Here is a 17216-nt window from a genome sequence, read left to right on the forward strand (position 1 = left end):
AGTGGAATTGCCAGACCCTGGATGTCTGGTAGGAAAAGATGCTCCAGACTCATTTTGGACACCTGTTGTCCTAAATCTCGAAACAGCCTTCCTCCAGGGAGCCCTGGATCCTTTTGGTAGGAAGGTATTTAGGGAACAGGATTTGGACATTTAGGGGTGATCATTAGCTACTGGCTTGGTCATTGTTTTTAGGCCTTTTCAGTGAACCAAGTTAAGAAATAGTGTAGATGTTTAAGAAAAACTTATCATGAGTTCAAACTGGTATTTCCACATCAAATTCAAAACTAAAGGGCTTTAATTTAACTTTTTTGGTCTTATAATAAATTATTTTTTAATATATATTTTATTGATTTTTTACAGAGAGGAAGGGAGAGGGATAGAGAGTTAGAAACATCGATGAGAGAGAAACATCGATCAGCTGCCTCCTGCACACCTCCTACTGGGGATGTGCCCACAACCAAGGTACATGCCCTTGACCGGAATCGAACCTGGTACCTTTCAGTCCGCAGGCCGACGCTCTATCCACTGAGCCAAACCGGTTAGGGCTTTTTTGGTCATATAGATGCAACTTTGTTTTCTCCCATGACAAAAACTTGATTTCCAATGATATCAACATAATTACTCACTTACTTTCTCCAGCAATAAACATATAACAGTCTCAGAATAATAATACAATCTCACAAAAACAAAACACTACTTCCACAAACAAAATGACTACTGAAAATGGTTTTATTATTCGCTGGTTTATTTCCACTACTTTTGTCCTTAGGGTACATCCCACTGGGATGCACAGTGAAATTCTGATAAAGTCATTTGAAAAAATTCCTATGTATTTGTCACCAATCTTCTATTGGCTTATGTTCATTTGTTTCATCTGCCTTCAATTTTTAGGAATTAAAAATAAATATTATGGAAATATTCACATGATTCTAAAGGTAAGTATATAAAGCAAATTATATTTGGACAGGTTTATCTTCTAACCCTGTCTCCTATATCTCGTTCTCTATCCCCCCCTATAGGTAATAACAAAACTTTTTCTCTTCCATCTAACAAAATAAATGTGGCCTGGCCAGCATGGCTCAGTGATTGAGCGTCGACTTGTGAACCAAGAGGCTGCAGTTTGATTCCTGATTAGGGCACATGCCCAGGTTATGGGCTTGATCCCCAATGCAAGGTGTGCAGGAGGTAGCTGATCAATGATTCTCTCTCATCATTGATGAATCTATCTCTCCCTTCCTCTCTGAAATCAATAAAAATATATTTAAAAATTTTAAAAAAACCAAATGTGTTTATTTATATATCCCTCCTTTCTTAAATAATGGGGAGTACACTATTCACACTTTTCTTAGTTTTGTGTTTTTCACTTACAGTTTCTTGAAGATCACTCCAAGCAGTATACAGAGATGTCAATTCCTTTTTATAGCTACACAGTCCTTCACTGGGTAGATGTACCATAGTTTATGTGAACGATCCCCTGTTGATGGAAATCAAATATTTTTTTGAATGGTGTTTTTACACAGAGTAACTGTCACATGGTTAAACAAATCCTCATGGTCATTTCATAAGTTACCTCTCAATGTTCCATCCTCAGTCTCCGCAGCTTTCTCCATGCCAGGGGCTGGCTCTGTTTATGTCTACTACCTAGAATTAGTTAGTTCCCAGGTAGCAGATATGCCTGATGAGGTACTAACTGGAGTTTTATGATTTGTGTCTTTATTTCTATTGTTGACACTGTTACAGATGTTCCCATTCACCCTCCCTTTGCCCACCTCCACCCAGCCCATGTCCCACCTTCCCTCTGACCATCACCACACTGTTGTCTGTGTCTATGGGTTATAAATACACATTCTTTGGCTGGCTACTAACTAGAGTTTTAATTTCAAAGTTATTTCAAAAACAATTTTCCCAAAGGGGGAATAGGCAGTTATTGCTTAATGAATATGAAGTTTCTGTTTGGTATGATGAAAAGTTTTGTGGATGGATGGTGGTGATGGTTGCACACAATGAGAATGTACTTAATGCCACTGCAGTGTGCACTTAAAAATGATTAAAATGGTAAATTTTATGTTATGTATACTTACCTCAACTTAAAACAGAATAAGGCTTATGGGAAACACTAAAGAAATTACTGAAAAACAGCCATAAATATTATTTTAAAAAATATATTTTTATTGATTTTAGAGAGGAAGGGGGAAGGAGAGATAGAAACATCAATGATGACAGACTCATTGATTGGCTACCTTCTACACACCCCACACTGGGGATCGAGCCCACAACTCAGGCATGTGCCCTGACTGGGGATTGAACCATGACCTCCTGTTTCATGGGTCAATGCTCAACCACTGAGCTACACCAGCCGAGCATAAATATTCTTTAATGTTAAAAAATTTCTCCAGTACATTGTTACTTTAATATATAACTTTATATTGAAATTAAATTTCAATACAAAAACTAAATGAGTTTTTTTTTCTTGTTGTTGTTAATCCTCACCTGAGTATATATTTTTTTCATTGATTTTTAGAGTGGAAGGGTGGGGGGGAAGAAAGGGAGAGAGAGTGAAACATGGTTGTGAGAGAGACACATCAATTGGTTGCCTCCTGAATGTGCCCTGACCAGGAGCTGGGGAATCAACCCTGCAACCCAGGTACATGCTTTGACTGAGAGAATCAAACCCATGACCCTTTGGTACGCGGGCTGATGCTCTAACCACTGAGAAACACCGACCAGGGCTAAATGAGGTTTTTAATTGATATGAATGTGTGTCATTGCAGTCAATAGTAGATGTCCTCAACTTAGAGATGGCTCCTTTCTCCACTGGTATAATAAATGAGGGTTGGTCACCTTCCAAGCAGAATCTTATCTGACAATGACATTGGTACAGATTACTCTCCAAGTTTAATGATGAGATAGCAAGTTAGCTCTTCCTAGACTTTTATTTATGTTACTACATGGTGACTTGAGTTTTATGGCTTCTCTATGAGGCATTTATGAGTAGGAAATCCAGCTCAGTGACAAAGGACATAATATCTTATATCTATTCCTGTTGATGTCAGAGTCCAGGGTGGGGATGTCAGACCCTCAGGGCAAATGAATATAGAAAAATTTTTAGGCCCTAGATCTCGATCCACTAATGAAGGGGCTGTAGCCTCTGGTGAGTTCCTATAATACTTCACCTTCTCTTCATGACCTGTCTCCATCTGTGAAATATAGCCTCACCACGGAGAGAGAACATTTCAAAGACATCAAAGGATCCTGGGCATCTGGGTGCTCGAGATGTACACACCATCACATTTCCTCAACTGGTTATGTACAAGGACAGCCTTTAAAACCCTTCAAGTAGGAAAGCCAGCCGTTTCACTTCTTGTGGGAAGAATCCTCTTCCTCCACCACTGGAGCCACATGGGGCCGAGTGACAGGGAGCTGACTCACCTGCTAGGTCACCGGGCACACGAGAGGCAGGCCTGGCCCCTGCAATCTGAGCCATCAGTTGACTTGGGTTCAGTGTTTGTGATAACATAGGGCACAGGGAGTGTGAGCACATGTGGCCACCGAAGCACGGCCGGGGCAAAGGACCGCCTTGTCCCAGAGTATTCATCTTGAAGCAGCAAGGGTGATGACACAGGTGAAGCCTGGATACAGTTGAAGGGGAAAAGCCAGAGGTAATACGGTGTCTATGTACACGTGGGGAACGACAGAGCCAGACCACGGTGCGACAAAGCATTTATCCAAATTCTCCGGGAGGTCTGTTCCTCACACCTACCTGCCTCTTGACATCTGTATTTCGGAAACTTACACAAAGGCAGAGAAACCGGTATAAAGATTTCCCGTATACCCAACCTCTGCCTCAAGAATTACCAACATTTGTCAATCTTGTTTCATGGACTTACCCTCTTTTTTTCCCCCCTCAGGTATTTTAAAACAAAGTTCATATACCACGTTTTTTCACTCCTGAGTATTTCAATATCCTGTCCCTCCCAGGACTGTTAAACAATAAATACCCAATATTCACTACCAGAAAATCAGCATATTTTTAATACAGATGTGGTACAGAATGTTTAATTACAGCAGGGCAGAGATTCCAGTTAAATAAAATTAAAAACCTTTATTTTCCCCAATATAAAATTACTAAATTAATGTCTCAAAAGAAAATATAACATGGTGAAAGCTTTAAACCACACCATTGTTCACCACAGGGTTTATGATTTACCAATGACATACTCCACCACTTTGGCAAAAGGATGAACTTCTCAAAAACAGTTTAAAAACCTAACATAGCAAAGACTGTGTACATCTCCATATTGCACTTTTTTATGTACAAGAATAAAACAGTAAAGTCAAGTGTTTTGCATATACTAAGAACAGCACAAATCTGTCACAATTAAATTTAATGCAGAAGCTCATGTGAGGAGTATTAAAAATGTAGAAACGTAACACACGTATGTACAGAACGCCGAGACTGTATTAACAAACTTTATGTACATGACAATACACTGCAGTACTTTAAACTTTTTTAGCATAGTTGTGTTTATTAATAGAGGCCTTTGGTTCTAAACTGCTTGACTAGTTTGAAGCTCACATAGTTTCTTAAGCGTTTCTGTTTTTTTTTTTAGACGCAAGTAAGTATAAAAGCACTAAACCTCCTGGTTCACTGGTACAAAAATTACAGCGGTCAGATCCCTCAAGTCATCAAAAACTAGTCACAAAAATAGTTCTTGTATTCAACCTGAATGTGCCACAGGAAAAAATATTTTCAAGATTTCCCAGCTTAGCCTAGAGGCAAAGGGCTACCCCAGCCTCAATCTCAGTGCTATGTCCCTGCTATGTTCATTCCAGAACACTCGTTTTCTCTAGGCCATTTATCTTAATACTACTTTGTAAGGAAGAATAAAATCTAGCTTCAGTGTATGCGGGCCCACCACACGCCTCTGTTAAGACATCATGAAAACTTGGAATATTGCCAGAGAGACTTAAAAAAAATATGTGCCCCTTCCTGACTCCTCTAGAAAATCTGCTATGAAAGAACAGTCCTGTTTCCTCCCTCTCCCGTTCCCCTGGTTTCTCCTTGTGCTCGGTCTCCCCGTGTCCTGCACGAGCCCAGTGGTTAGCTTTGGAAATCATCCTGAGTTTGCAAATGACAAAGCCGGTCCCCACACGCGGTCCATGAGGCGGATCACAGAACTGAGGACGAGCTGGTCATCCCGTGAACCATTGTGCTTGTTGGAGTCCCACTGATGGCATTGAAGATGTGAAGGGAATTCGGTAAAACGCTCGCCTTCTCCTCCAGGGAGCAGATCTTGAGGCACAGAAACACAACATTACCCAAGTGCAATGCCCTGAACAGCATTTTCCAAAATGGTGCGTTTCATGGAACCCACAGGACTTATCTCATGCAGTGGTAAGTGTTCCTGTGACTGATGGTCTGCTTAGATAGATAGTTTGGTTTGGGCAGTTTTCAGAAGGATTGTGTCGGCTCATCTAGTGAATGATGTTTTTCAGATCAGGATGATAAGGAGAAAGTCCAGAACAAACATGTTTTTGTCTCCTTTACAAGTGAATAAATGGAGAGCCTTCTAGACTCACCAGATGATAAGGTGGCTTGAAGTTTATCTTACACATACTTGATGGGGACACGACCTAGCCTTGTCCCCCGGAAAAGTCTTTTAAGATGAATCTGGAGCATCTGTGTTTCTCTACTGGCTCCTTTTCTCGGGGTCCCGCAGATAGGGGCTGCCCCTGTGACCCTGAGCTCGTCTCTTTTTGCGTTCAGTAATGCAGGGGAGGACCCTGAGGGCGGGAAGTGACCGACTGCTAGGCAGGAACTGAGAAGAACATACACACTCAGAGGCTCCCCCGGACAAGCCAAAAGCACGTCTACACCAGGTTATGAACCTTTTTCTTTAAGTGTTCAAAGGAGTTTAATCTTCATAGTTGTTGAGATAATGGGAAGTTCAAGTTTAGAGCACAGCACTGCATCAAATGTCCATACATACAATCTGGGAGTTTATTTTAATATTTTCAGCCCATAATTTTTTTCCTACTTTCATCTTTTCTAGTGCCAAATGCTGGCACCCACTGATCAAGCTCTCCATTCTACAGGAATCTGGAGGCCCATGGAAAAGACCCTGAGTGTTCTCCAAACATTTGTGCTCCTGAGGCCCTCACATTCTGGTTAATTATTCACACACTTATTTCTTTAATCATTTCCTACTTTTCCAAGTGCCCAGAAGAGGGTTGCCTTCTTTTGCACATGCATTTGTCCTTATGCCAACATCTGCAGTTGCCCAAACTCAGGAATAACTTTATGTGAGTCAGTAAATCAAGTTTTAGAAAAATAAAATTTAAAAAAATGACATTACCATCCCATCTGATGTGTGAGCATGAAGGAAAAAAAAAATAAAGTAAGCAAGTTAAAGCTCAGACATTTGCTTTCTACAACAGAAATTTCCTAAGTAAATCATCACATGACATGTTAACTGACACAAATGGTCCTGGCTTTGATTTTGCAAGACTGAGGCAACAATGCGGGGAAGAGACAGAAGCAGTTCTGTGTTAGCAAGGTGCTAGCACTACCTATAAAGATGGCTCTGCGACTCGGAAGAAGTCACTATGGTTGATGGAGAGCGGACCTCTCTGCAATTATGTGGAAGCTGCTCTTTGATATTTACTGGGTTCCCTGGGCAACTGTCCTCTCTGATGACTACTGGGCCCACATCCACAATTCTCCTGAAAGGAATTCATACAGGAAGGCAATGATAGCAGTACAATCAGAAAAGATCCCATAATGACAGGGAATATAGAAACAGCCAGGGGTAATCTACTGGGGCACCCAAGTCAGCTTTAAATAGTTAAAAACTGAACAACCCTATTTTTGTAAATGGCAAAAGACATTTAATACAACAGGTAATTCCTTAAACTAACGGGTAAACCCTGTTCTTTCAAAGGACTGGGTGAATAAAGAAAATTCTACTAACAGTATGGGTATTTCTTCTTTATGTGAGAGGTTTTTTGTTTTGTTTTGTTTTGTTGTTGTTACTGTTGTTTTATGCTAGATTGGGGTGGGGAGGGGCCACCCCCAAGAGTGTGGAAGAGGAGGTAGGAGCTGCTCTCCTCTGGTCACATTAAGTACTAATAGGTAGGCAATCTGTTCCTCGAGCTATTCCTCAATAAACTGTGGTTAGACAGTGGCAGCAGAGTAGAGTGGTACATTATTCTCCAAATCCTGGAAGGTTGTCAGAAGGGGTAGGCCATCACAGGGTGTACTGAAGACCCCAACTAACACCTGCTTCCCAAACATGAGAACTCCAGGTGGCACTTACCTGCTCATGCATGATTTCAGAAAGCTCTTTTGCCATTTCCCTGTAGTTGGCCTTCATTTCTTCCTGATACTCTAACTGGTCTTCCTTAATCAGACGTTCATTTACCACTAAGGCTTGACCGCAAGCTTCCACAAATTGCCTGAAGTGGTAAAGGAGAGGAAAAAAAGGATGTTGAGGACAAAGAATGAGTCCAAGTGGCAGTGACTCTTCCTTGATTGAGCTCTGAAGCTGTTCATACTTGAAGAGAAAAAGACACTTCTAGTGTGTGCTTTACCTGAAAACTTCTTTAAGCAACTTCACTTTATTGTCCGGATATCTCTTTGTGTTTGTGTCATCTAAGAAAGCTCGGGCATATGCCAGTGGACCAGCATTGACCTAAATAAAGAACAAAGTTTTAAAATTATGTTATAAAGAAAATGACCTTTAATTTCAGTCGGTATGCGCTAAAAATGATGCCTGTAATCATGACCCCTACCCTCCAGGAACTTACAACCCAAAAGAGGAAACCATGAAGAAAGCTACATGTCATTTAATTTTACCATCTCAGCATCCTCAGGGCACTGCTGCTGATGGTTCATTCTATGTAGGAAGAACCAAAGCTTGGAAAACATAAGGGCCTATTCAAGGTTGAACATCCAATAAGCAAAACACCTGAGATCAGAGCCCAAGTCTTCCTATTGATAATTGGCTACACTATACTCAACCTGATTAGTTCAGTGAAAAACTGAAAAGAAAAAAAAAGGATGTATGCCAATTGTTTAAAAACCAACTGTTCACCTCACTGAATTGTATAGACAGCCATGGACAAACTGATTTGCTATCCTTGAATGGAGTAACCATCGGAGGTGTGCGACAAGTGCCGAACACTAGGGGCATTTAGCAACAGGGTATGTGAACCAGAACCCTGCATATCTCAATTAGCCAAGAAGAGTTCTCGGTTGGGAAGGTCAGCGTGGGAATGTAGATAAAAAGAAAGTTAGACACACTGGATGGGAAGGGAAAAGTCCCAGGCAACCGAGACAGCTTGGGAAAGGACTTTACCACGTGATTCCTGCATAATTTCTCCTGGAAGATCTGGTGGGCTTGGGGGGGGGGTAATTAAGTAGGGAGGGCCATCTATCTTTTTTGTTGCTGTTGGTGAAAGAATGGGCTGTGGTTCTGACCCATGGTGTTCAGGACTTACACGGCAACGGCAGCAGATCTGCAGTGTGGGAATTCACTCCAGAGGTGGGGAGCACTCTGAGACAGGATCCGCTAGCTAACCTTCTGTGATGACTATGTCATCACACTGTGTGTGTGTGTGTGTGTGTGTGTGTGTGTGTGTGTGTGTGTGAAGATGACCAAAATGACTGATTATCCAAAATGATACAGTTGGCTTTCTGTGTCCGATAGTTCTGCATCTGCAAACTCAACTACCCATGAATCAAAAATATTCTTAAATAAATTACAGTTTGGTTGGAGCACTGTCCCATGCATTAAAAGATTGTGGGTTTGATCCCCCATCTGGATGCGTATGTAAGACAACTGATGTTTTTCTCTCACATCAATGCTTCTCTCTCTCTTTCTCTCTCTCTCAACATATCCTTGGGTGAGGATTAAACAAGACGTTACGTTGTTGCTGATACGTACTATGTAGTTAGGCCTAAGATGGTTGTTACTGTTCTGAACATGCACAGACTTTTTTCTTGCCGTTATATCTTAAATAATACAGTAGAACAATTTACATAGTATTGGGTATTATAAGTAATCTGGAGATGATTTAGAGTATACAGGAGGATGTATGTAGGTTATATGAAAATACTACCCCATTTTAGGTAAGGGACTTGAGCATCCATGGATTCTGGTATCCTGTGGGTTCCCGGAACCAATCCCCCAAAGATACTGAGGGATGACTCATTCAGTTTTAAGAAAATGCAAAGGGGAAAGTTGATGAAACGTCCTAAGGTCTAATGTAACAAGGTCTTGGAGTGCAGCGCCATGGAGCCAGCCTGATGGCTCTGTCCTGCACAACAGCAGCCCCCGTGAGGCTCTCGGTGAAAGAATGACAGAAACGCACAGATAAATTGATACAGCGCATTTCCTCCGACTCTAACGCTGCGTTAACGTTGGTGGGTACACATGTATGAAGTTAATCTTACTTCATCATGCAATTCTTTGCTTTTTAAGATGATCGAGCATCTGTAAAACTCTAAGGTCACAGTCGAATGGCAGGGCACATTTTGTCCTTTAGAAAGCTCAACCAGTCCAGCCCCACCTTTTACTGGCGCCCACACCCTTCTGCTGGCCTTTCGATAGAGGCTGGAGGCTCCTGGGTGACGCTGCTGAGTGGTTTTGTTGCTAGCTGCAGAAACTGTGGCCTCTGGCCCCGTTATGTAATCACTCACGTTGCTGGAATGATTATCATATTCACTTGATAACTTATTTTTGGCGCATAAGTCTTTTGGGCCATAAGAAAAGAGGTTGAAAACATCTATAAATACTTTCGTGGTGAATGACATTTAGAAAAATGTTAGGCAGCAACTCAACATGAATCTCATAAAAAGCTGACAAAAACTGATTTCAGAAAATGAACCAAGGAAACTCCAAAATCTATATATTACAATCTACATGTAACTTTCATAAACACCCTTCTTGAAAGAGAAAAAATATTAGAGATACATATAAACACACACACATAAAACATGTGTTTGAATTACTTACATACACTTAAAAATATCAGTGAAGTAACAGGCATACTGCTCACTGGAAGGAGGTGATTTAGCATTTACCAATTTCATAGGAAACTATGTAAGAAACCTTTTAAAAATGTATTTTTGAAGTGTAATATACACAGAGAAAAGTATACATAATGTAAGTGTATAGCTTGATGAATTTTCATACACTGAACATATTTGTATAATCATCCCCTAAATCAAGGGTGACCTTTTTGATAAATGGTGCACACCACTTGGATAGCTATATGGAAAAAAATGTGTTTTGACCCCTATCTGCTACCACATACAAAAATCTAGATGGACTGCAGGTCTATATAGGAAGGTTAAGCAAAGAAGGAAAATATAAATATGTTTCAAAGATGTTCTTTTAAAAACAGATTTCTTCAAGTGGACATAGATAAAGGCTACCAGTAAAGAATAAATGAATCTATTGGGCTACATTAAAATCAAGATTTTTTATATTAATCAAAAAATACCATTAAGAGAGTAAACTTAAGGTACTTTTTCAGATAACAAATTTTATAGAAAGCAGACAACAATAGTTTTATAAGAAAACCTGGAGCTATTCTTTATATTTAGAAGAGTCTTAATGGTTCCAATTAGGCACCCAGAATCCCCCAAATTACAAACAAACAAAATCCCAGATTAGTGTGGTAGAGCTGTCTCCTGCCCCCGGCAGACAGTTTAGTGAGAATGATACTCTGGCAGATGGGGGAGAGTGGAGAGTGAGGGGTAGGGTGGGGGACCCTCTGGTTACCGGTATTAGGAGAAACTGCACAGACACGGGGGGCAGGTAACGGGAATCACCCGGTAAAGCCAGAGATCTACACTAGACCTTGCTGGTGCGAATGACCTGAACTATTCCCAAGGTCTTCAGTAAGGAGCCTTCCCCTTGGTTGCCCTGTGGTTTGCTTTGCCCGGCGCCTGGCTCACCTGAACACTCACGCTGCCCTGGAGCTTCAGCTGGAGTTTGATCATGTCCACGTCGGCCGCGGAGCACAGCTGCCGAAGCTCGGCCACCTTCTTACTCATCTCGTCAATGGCCACTTCGATGGGGTTCAGGTCGGTGTGGTGCTGGTACATGACGGGGATCCGCTTCTTCACGTAAGGGAAGCAGTGTATCGCTGCGGAGGAACGGGTCCCAGAATTACCCCACCGTCTGCATGATCTTTACTGCTATCGAGGGAGATGTCATTATTATCCCCATTTTACAGAGAAGGAACGAAAGCCTGCCAAAGTCATACGTCAGTACTTCATGGAACCAGAATGCGTACTGTCCTTCTGTATCACTGTGGATGTCTGATGACAGGTTGTATCATATAAAGCAACGGGAGTTGGGTGTTTGTTAACGTTTACTGTGAGAAGTGTATCTTTGAAGAAATCGCTTTATTGTTCCCTCCTCAATTTTCTCATCCATGACTGCCTTGCCTTCCTTGGAAGTTGAGAGATCTGAGTGAACTAGCAGATATAAGGTGGCTTTGGAACTATAAAAAAAGACTAAGTAGTTTAAAGATATCACATACAGCTTAAGTCCAGAAAAAATATAAGAAAATTCGTTTTTATCCACAGAACAACTTTGAAGTCTGCATAAATCAGAAAAATTAATGAAAAACAAGAAGTGAAGATATATTTCCAAGCAAAATATTTTAGGAACCAGAATGGCAAAAACTGTTGAAGTAGCAATAATAGAGTTATTCTGAAAAAAAATAAGTAAAAATATTTACTATTTTTATACCTTTTTAAACCAAAAAAATTAATATTGTTTTCATTTATCATAATAAGACACCAAAGAGTTAAGTTTAAAAATGAGCAGAGAAACAGCTGGATCTACTTTGGGTTGTTTCATGTTTCTACTTTACTGCTTTATATGGTATATAAATACCTGTACTATTCTCATTTAACATAGATGTACTAATAGGTCTTTAGGTATATGCTTTCTTATTTTTTAGTAAGCAAAAATAAGGCAAGGAGAGTGTGAGTTTGGATTCATTATTATTTATTATGTGGCTGGGGGGTGGGGAATTACTCAGAAAGGACTGGTCACAAGATGAGAAAACAGGCCAGCGACACGGAGTTCCCATGGGCCACGTCTGGAGAAGGCTGGAGAAGGTGTTCAACCTGACCAACCTCCTTTGTCACACACAGGCCTGTTCTAGTCTCTACATGTTCTATCAACCTTAGTCCAAGAGTCTGTGTCTCCTGTTTCTTCTGTGTTCCTTGCGGGCAGTTTCTAAGTCTCAGCACTGGGATGGGTAAATCCGATTAGAACCAAAGGCTCCTCTGAGAAGGTGACCTGACCTGGGCACTGCTGCTTGCCGGCCAAGGACACGGGAAACGATCCTGGGAGCAGAGGTGCACCTGGATGGGGCAGACTGACAGGTGTGTGGGGAACTACAGCTTTCTCATTGGTAAGGAAGAAGCACGCGTGGAAACGTTTATGCAGCCACGGCCATGCTAAAACACAGGCCGTTGTTTTGTCACAGTGCTGAGGGCTCCGGTGTGGTGGCACCACCATTTCCGAGAGAAAAGCCAGCTCCGAGGATGTGTATATGTCCATGGATTATACTAATTTCGCGTAGCACCAGAGTCCTGAGTCACTGCTTCTTGCAATGGTAACTGGAGACTTAAAGAGGTGAAGAAGAGGTATAGTGTGGGGCAAACGTAGGCTTACAGTTGTGAGTATGCGAAACACAGTTTATTCTCGTATTATTATTTATTAATTATTGCCTTATTTTTCCGTATGAACCATAAACCTACTTTTGCCCACATGTATAATGATACAGAAAACTCAGTCTGTGCAGGAGCCTACCAGTTCCATGTGATCTGGGACCTCCCCCCCCCACTTCCTCAGCTCCATCACACCCCCCTGCTGGCCGTCCCCTGAATGTGCAGGGCATGAAGACACCTGCCCTTGGCCTTTGCCCAGACAGTTCCTTCTCCCTCTACATGTTTGCAGGGCCCACTCCCTCACCTCCTTCATCTGGACTCAGACGTCACCTCCTCAGTGAGGTCTACCCCATCACCCTACATAAACCACAGTCCACCCCCTCAGCCCCACATTCCCAATCTCCTTTTCCTTTTGTCCGGAACACATACCACCTTCCAACATGGGTACATTCATGCATTGCTTTCTGTTTATCATTTGTCTCCTGCTAGCATCTCATCTGCACAGCCGGAGCTTTGTTTTGTTAGCATGCCGACTTGGAACACCACCTGTACGCAATCAGTTTTGATGGGTTAATGACTGTATTGCTGCCAAAATGGCTAAGTGAAAGCGCAAAGTGGCTCGGAAGGTGGAAAATTAAGTGACAGACTCAGCGAGCCATCTCTAGTGATCTGCAGCTCTTTAAGAAGGAGGGTGAGGAAGAGACAGCTGAGAAGTGACTGTCCGTCTGCTTAGACTGAATAGAAGATTCCAACCTGAGTGAGAATCTAAGCATGATTTGGGAAACTATGGAATAGTGATTGGAAGGAAACTCCAGTGATTGGGTAAAAATCATTCCTAATATAATTCTATATTTGTTAGGAAGTTCTAGGAAAAAAGAAACAAAGGGGATCATGCTGGGAGGGAGGCTCAGAAATGCACACCAGAGGAGCCAGGAAGGTGATCACTAGGTTTTTTTTGAATGATCACAAATTGCAGTTGACTGAACTATCCTGAAAAGTGAGTGTTTGCTGGCTTCAGAGGGCAGGGAGGCCTAGGGCTCCCCCGTATCTTGGAAGGCTAAAGGTCAGGTTTGAAGCAATGCAATGACAGAAGAACCTAAGAGATTAATAACATGAGGGAAAACTCTCAAGTTCAAAGTCTTTCAGGATATTCTTTAACTAAAGGTTGTATAGAATTTACATGTTTTAGTAGCATTTTCATCGTTTTAAAAAATATTTTTTATTGATTTCAGAGAGGAAGGGAGAAGGAGAGAGAGAGAAACATCAATGATGAGAGAGAATCATTGATAAGCGGCCTCTTGCACACCCCCTACTGGGGATCAAACCTGGGCATGTGCCCTTGACTGGAATCAAACCTGGGACCCTTCAGTCCGCAGGCTGACACTCTATCCACTGAGCCAAACCGGCTAGGGCTTTAGTAGCATTTTTATGCTACTAAATCTCTAAATCTTTACACTGCCCAGTAACTATCTTTTCAATATTCTTAAGACTTTTCATGGCAAAAAGTGCACTCTTGTTTTTGTGCTTTATTTACAATCCCCTTTTGGTCATCATCAACCTCAGAGGCAAGGTGAGATTTAGCAAAATGAAGTACATTCTTTCCCCTCCTGGGCATGGTATACAAAATGTTTAATATGAGATGGAAAGGATAACTCTCCTTTCACAGAGGAAGAAACCAAGGCACAGAGAGGTTAAGTGACCTGCCCAAGGTCACACAACGAGGATGTGACCCGGTCTGCAGGACTCAGGCTTTGCACTGCCCACACTTTTCAGCCTCCAGCTGTGTAAGGTGGTTATTTCCCGAGCCAGCAGCACACGTGTGTACTCTGCCTCTCCTGCAGTGGAGTTACTCTTGGTCCCCTCTGTCCCGCAGGTACAGAGCTTTGCTCCCTTTGTTTATCTAATCTAAAATACCTCTGTGACCAAGTGGTAACCCTCGAGGAAATCTGCCCAAGGAAAACACCTGGTAATAACTTTATGAATCAGAATGCCACCTGAGCGGAATAATCATAATAAAAATCCTGACCCTGACTCATCAGGGAATGAGGTTTATTTAAAGCAGCAGTTCTCAAACTTGAGTGGCATCAGAATCAACTGAAGGGCTTGTTAACCACAACTCGCTGGGCCCCACCCCCACAGTGTCTGAGTCATAGGTCTGGGTGGGGCACGAGGATTTGCATTTCTAACAAGTTCCCAGGCGATGCTGATGCTGCAGACCCAGGAACAACCTTTGATAAGCACTGGTTTAAGGTCATCACAACTACAGTGACAAACAACCTAAGTTGATAATTCCCATAAAATGACTCCGTTTGGAAATGTAGTTATCTTGTTTATTAAGAAGCATGTGCTACTGTGTCCCTTAGAAAAACAATTCATGACCTATGGGAAGAGACAATATTGTTTGTGCTTTACATGTTGTTATTATTCTAAGAGCAGGGGTAGAAATCCTTTCTTTAAGAAAGCAGATTAAAAAAAATTTTTTTTAAACTTTTATCCCAGGTCCCTTGTAGAAAGAGTGAAAAATTCTCTGCAATATGCTGTTCTGAGCAGTTTTGTATGAGCTGTATTCTTTCTTTAACGGCTTTACTGAGATATCAATCACATCCCACAGAATTCACCCACTGAACGTGTACACTCCAGTGGTGGGGGCGGAGCCTCACCCGCGATGCAGCACCGTACAGTGCTCTTCCATTATTACTGTAATGTGCACGAGCTCGCCCAGGTGGGGCACTGGGCAACACTGACTCTACACAAAAAAAGTGGGTGCTTCCTGGCTCAGTTGAACTATGGCCACCCTTTGGAAAACGTGCCCAGGCAGTGGACACAGACACACCTGGCCTTCTGAAAGGGCCTCCCCACTGATTTTTTTTAAAAGTCAAGAAAGTGTTTTACTTTAGGTTACTGCAGTCATGTTGCTGACCCTAACCTAAGAAGGGATGAGTCAAGCTCCCTCAAAGAAGGTAAAAATCACTCCTAATATGATTCTACGCTTGTTGGGAACTTGGAAATAGTGCAAAACACATTTCTGAGAATGGGTTATGGGTGGTAAACAGCACCAAAGGATTAATTAAAACTCGGCAACAGCTGAACAGGCGGCCTCTGACTGCAGCGAGGTCGCTGGAACTGGAGCTGCTCAAGCGGAAGCTGACCAACGACTCTCAGAGGCCAGGTGGGAGGGATGCAGCCTCAAGTCCCATTTATTCACTCAGCGATAAATCTCTGAGCAGGTTCAGGCTGGGACCTGTGCGACCGAGATCACGGGGTCTCTTCCCATGAGGAAGAAACGGTATTGAGTGCAGGGGTTCTTGACCTGGGTGCCATGGGCCCAAGAGGGGTCCAGGTGGGTTTCAGAAGGAGTCTGTAAATCTCCTAAGTGGTGTGCAAAAGCATACTGAGGAGGGAGGGGCCCACTGTTTTCATCAGATTCTAAGAAGGGAAGTGACCTGACATTGGATATAAACTTGTGGTCTGGGAGAAGAAGAGAGTAGAATCATGTAACTAGAAAAATGCCATGAGCCATACCTGTCAATATGGTGCGCCGTTTGCACTGCTCCTCGACCCCACCCTGCCTCTTCCCAGCCTGAGTGAAGGGCATCTCAAACATGAAGCGGCGAATGTTATGAGATCTTTCAAACTCCGTTTTCCTTTCTTGCAATTCTTTTTCATCAAAGAACGGGGTGACGTGAGTCACCTGGATATATGCATACTTGGAATCCAGATCCTTAGGGTTGACCTTTAAATGAATAATGAAATGGAATATTGGTGCTAGTTGTCAAAGCATGCCTATGTTGTATTTTCCCACTTTTTATTAGTAAAAGTTTTGGAAAAATTCAGAAAAGTTGGAAAAAAATAGTACAAAGAATACCCACATACCCACCAGTTAGAGCAATTGCTAATACTTTGCTGTATTTGTTTTAAATATACACACACATACACACATACATAAAGACTTTTTTTTAGCTAAGCCATTTCAAAGTAAGTGGTATACATCATGATACTTCAGCCAACATCTCCTAAACATGAGGACATTCTCTTCCTAACCAATATACATTATCATATCCAACAAAATTAACACTAATTCCCTAATGTCACCCAATACCCAGTCTGTATCAAAATGTCTCAAATGTCCCCAGAATGTTATTTATAGCTATTTGTGTTTGAACCAGAAACTAATCAACAATCACATTTTATATTTAATGTTATGTCTCTTTAGTCTTGTTTAACCTAGAATTTTAATTTCCCACTATTTTTTTTCATGACATTAAATGTTTATTTTACTAAAAATATTTAAAACCTAGGTCTCCAACTGCCTTGTCTGGGTGGCTCAGTTGATTAGAGTGTTGTCCCAATATGACAAGGTTGTGGGTTTGATCCCAGGTCAGGGCACATATGAGAATCAACCAATGAATACATAAATAAGTGGAACAACAAATCGATGTTTCCCTCTCTATCCTCTTTCTCTTTGTCTTCCTCTCTCTCTTTGTAAAGTCAATAAATAAAAATTAAAAAAAAATAAAAC

General features: G+C 41.7%; 1 protein-coding gene across 5 annotated transcripts in view; it reads right to left on the minus strand.

Annotated features, from left to right (window-relative positions):
- Window positions 1–4004: 4004 nt before the first annotated feature.
- Window positions 4005–17216, minus strand: part of DOCK9 (dedicator of cytokinesis 9) — a 208256-nt gene continuing 195044 nt past the window's right edge. For all 5 annotated transcript variants that reach the window (XM_014531223.1, XM_014531224.1, XM_014531222.1 and 2 more), the window contains 5 exons: window positions 16220–16430; window positions 10964–11154; window positions 7591–7691; window positions 7317–7455; window positions 4005–5293 (listed from right to left, as the gene is read on the minus strand). In XM_014531223.1, coding sequence (XP_014386709.1) covers window positions 5171–5293; window positions 7317–7455; window positions 7591–7691; window positions 10964–11154; window positions 16220–16430 — 765 coding nt within the window. In that variant the 3' untranslated portion in view covers window positions 4005–5170. The remainder of the gene's footprint in view (window positions 5294–7316; window positions 7456–7590; window positions 7692–10963; window positions 11155–16219; window positions 16431–17216) is intronic.

The sequence above is a fragment of the Myotis brandtii genome, unplaced genomic scaffold, assembly GCF_000412655.1.
Source record: "Myotis brandtii unplaced genomic scaffold, ASM41265v1 scaffold796, whole genome shotgun sequence".
Lineage (NCBI taxonomy): Eukaryota > Metazoa > Chordata > Mammalia > Chiroptera > Vespertilionidae > Myotis > Myotis brandtii.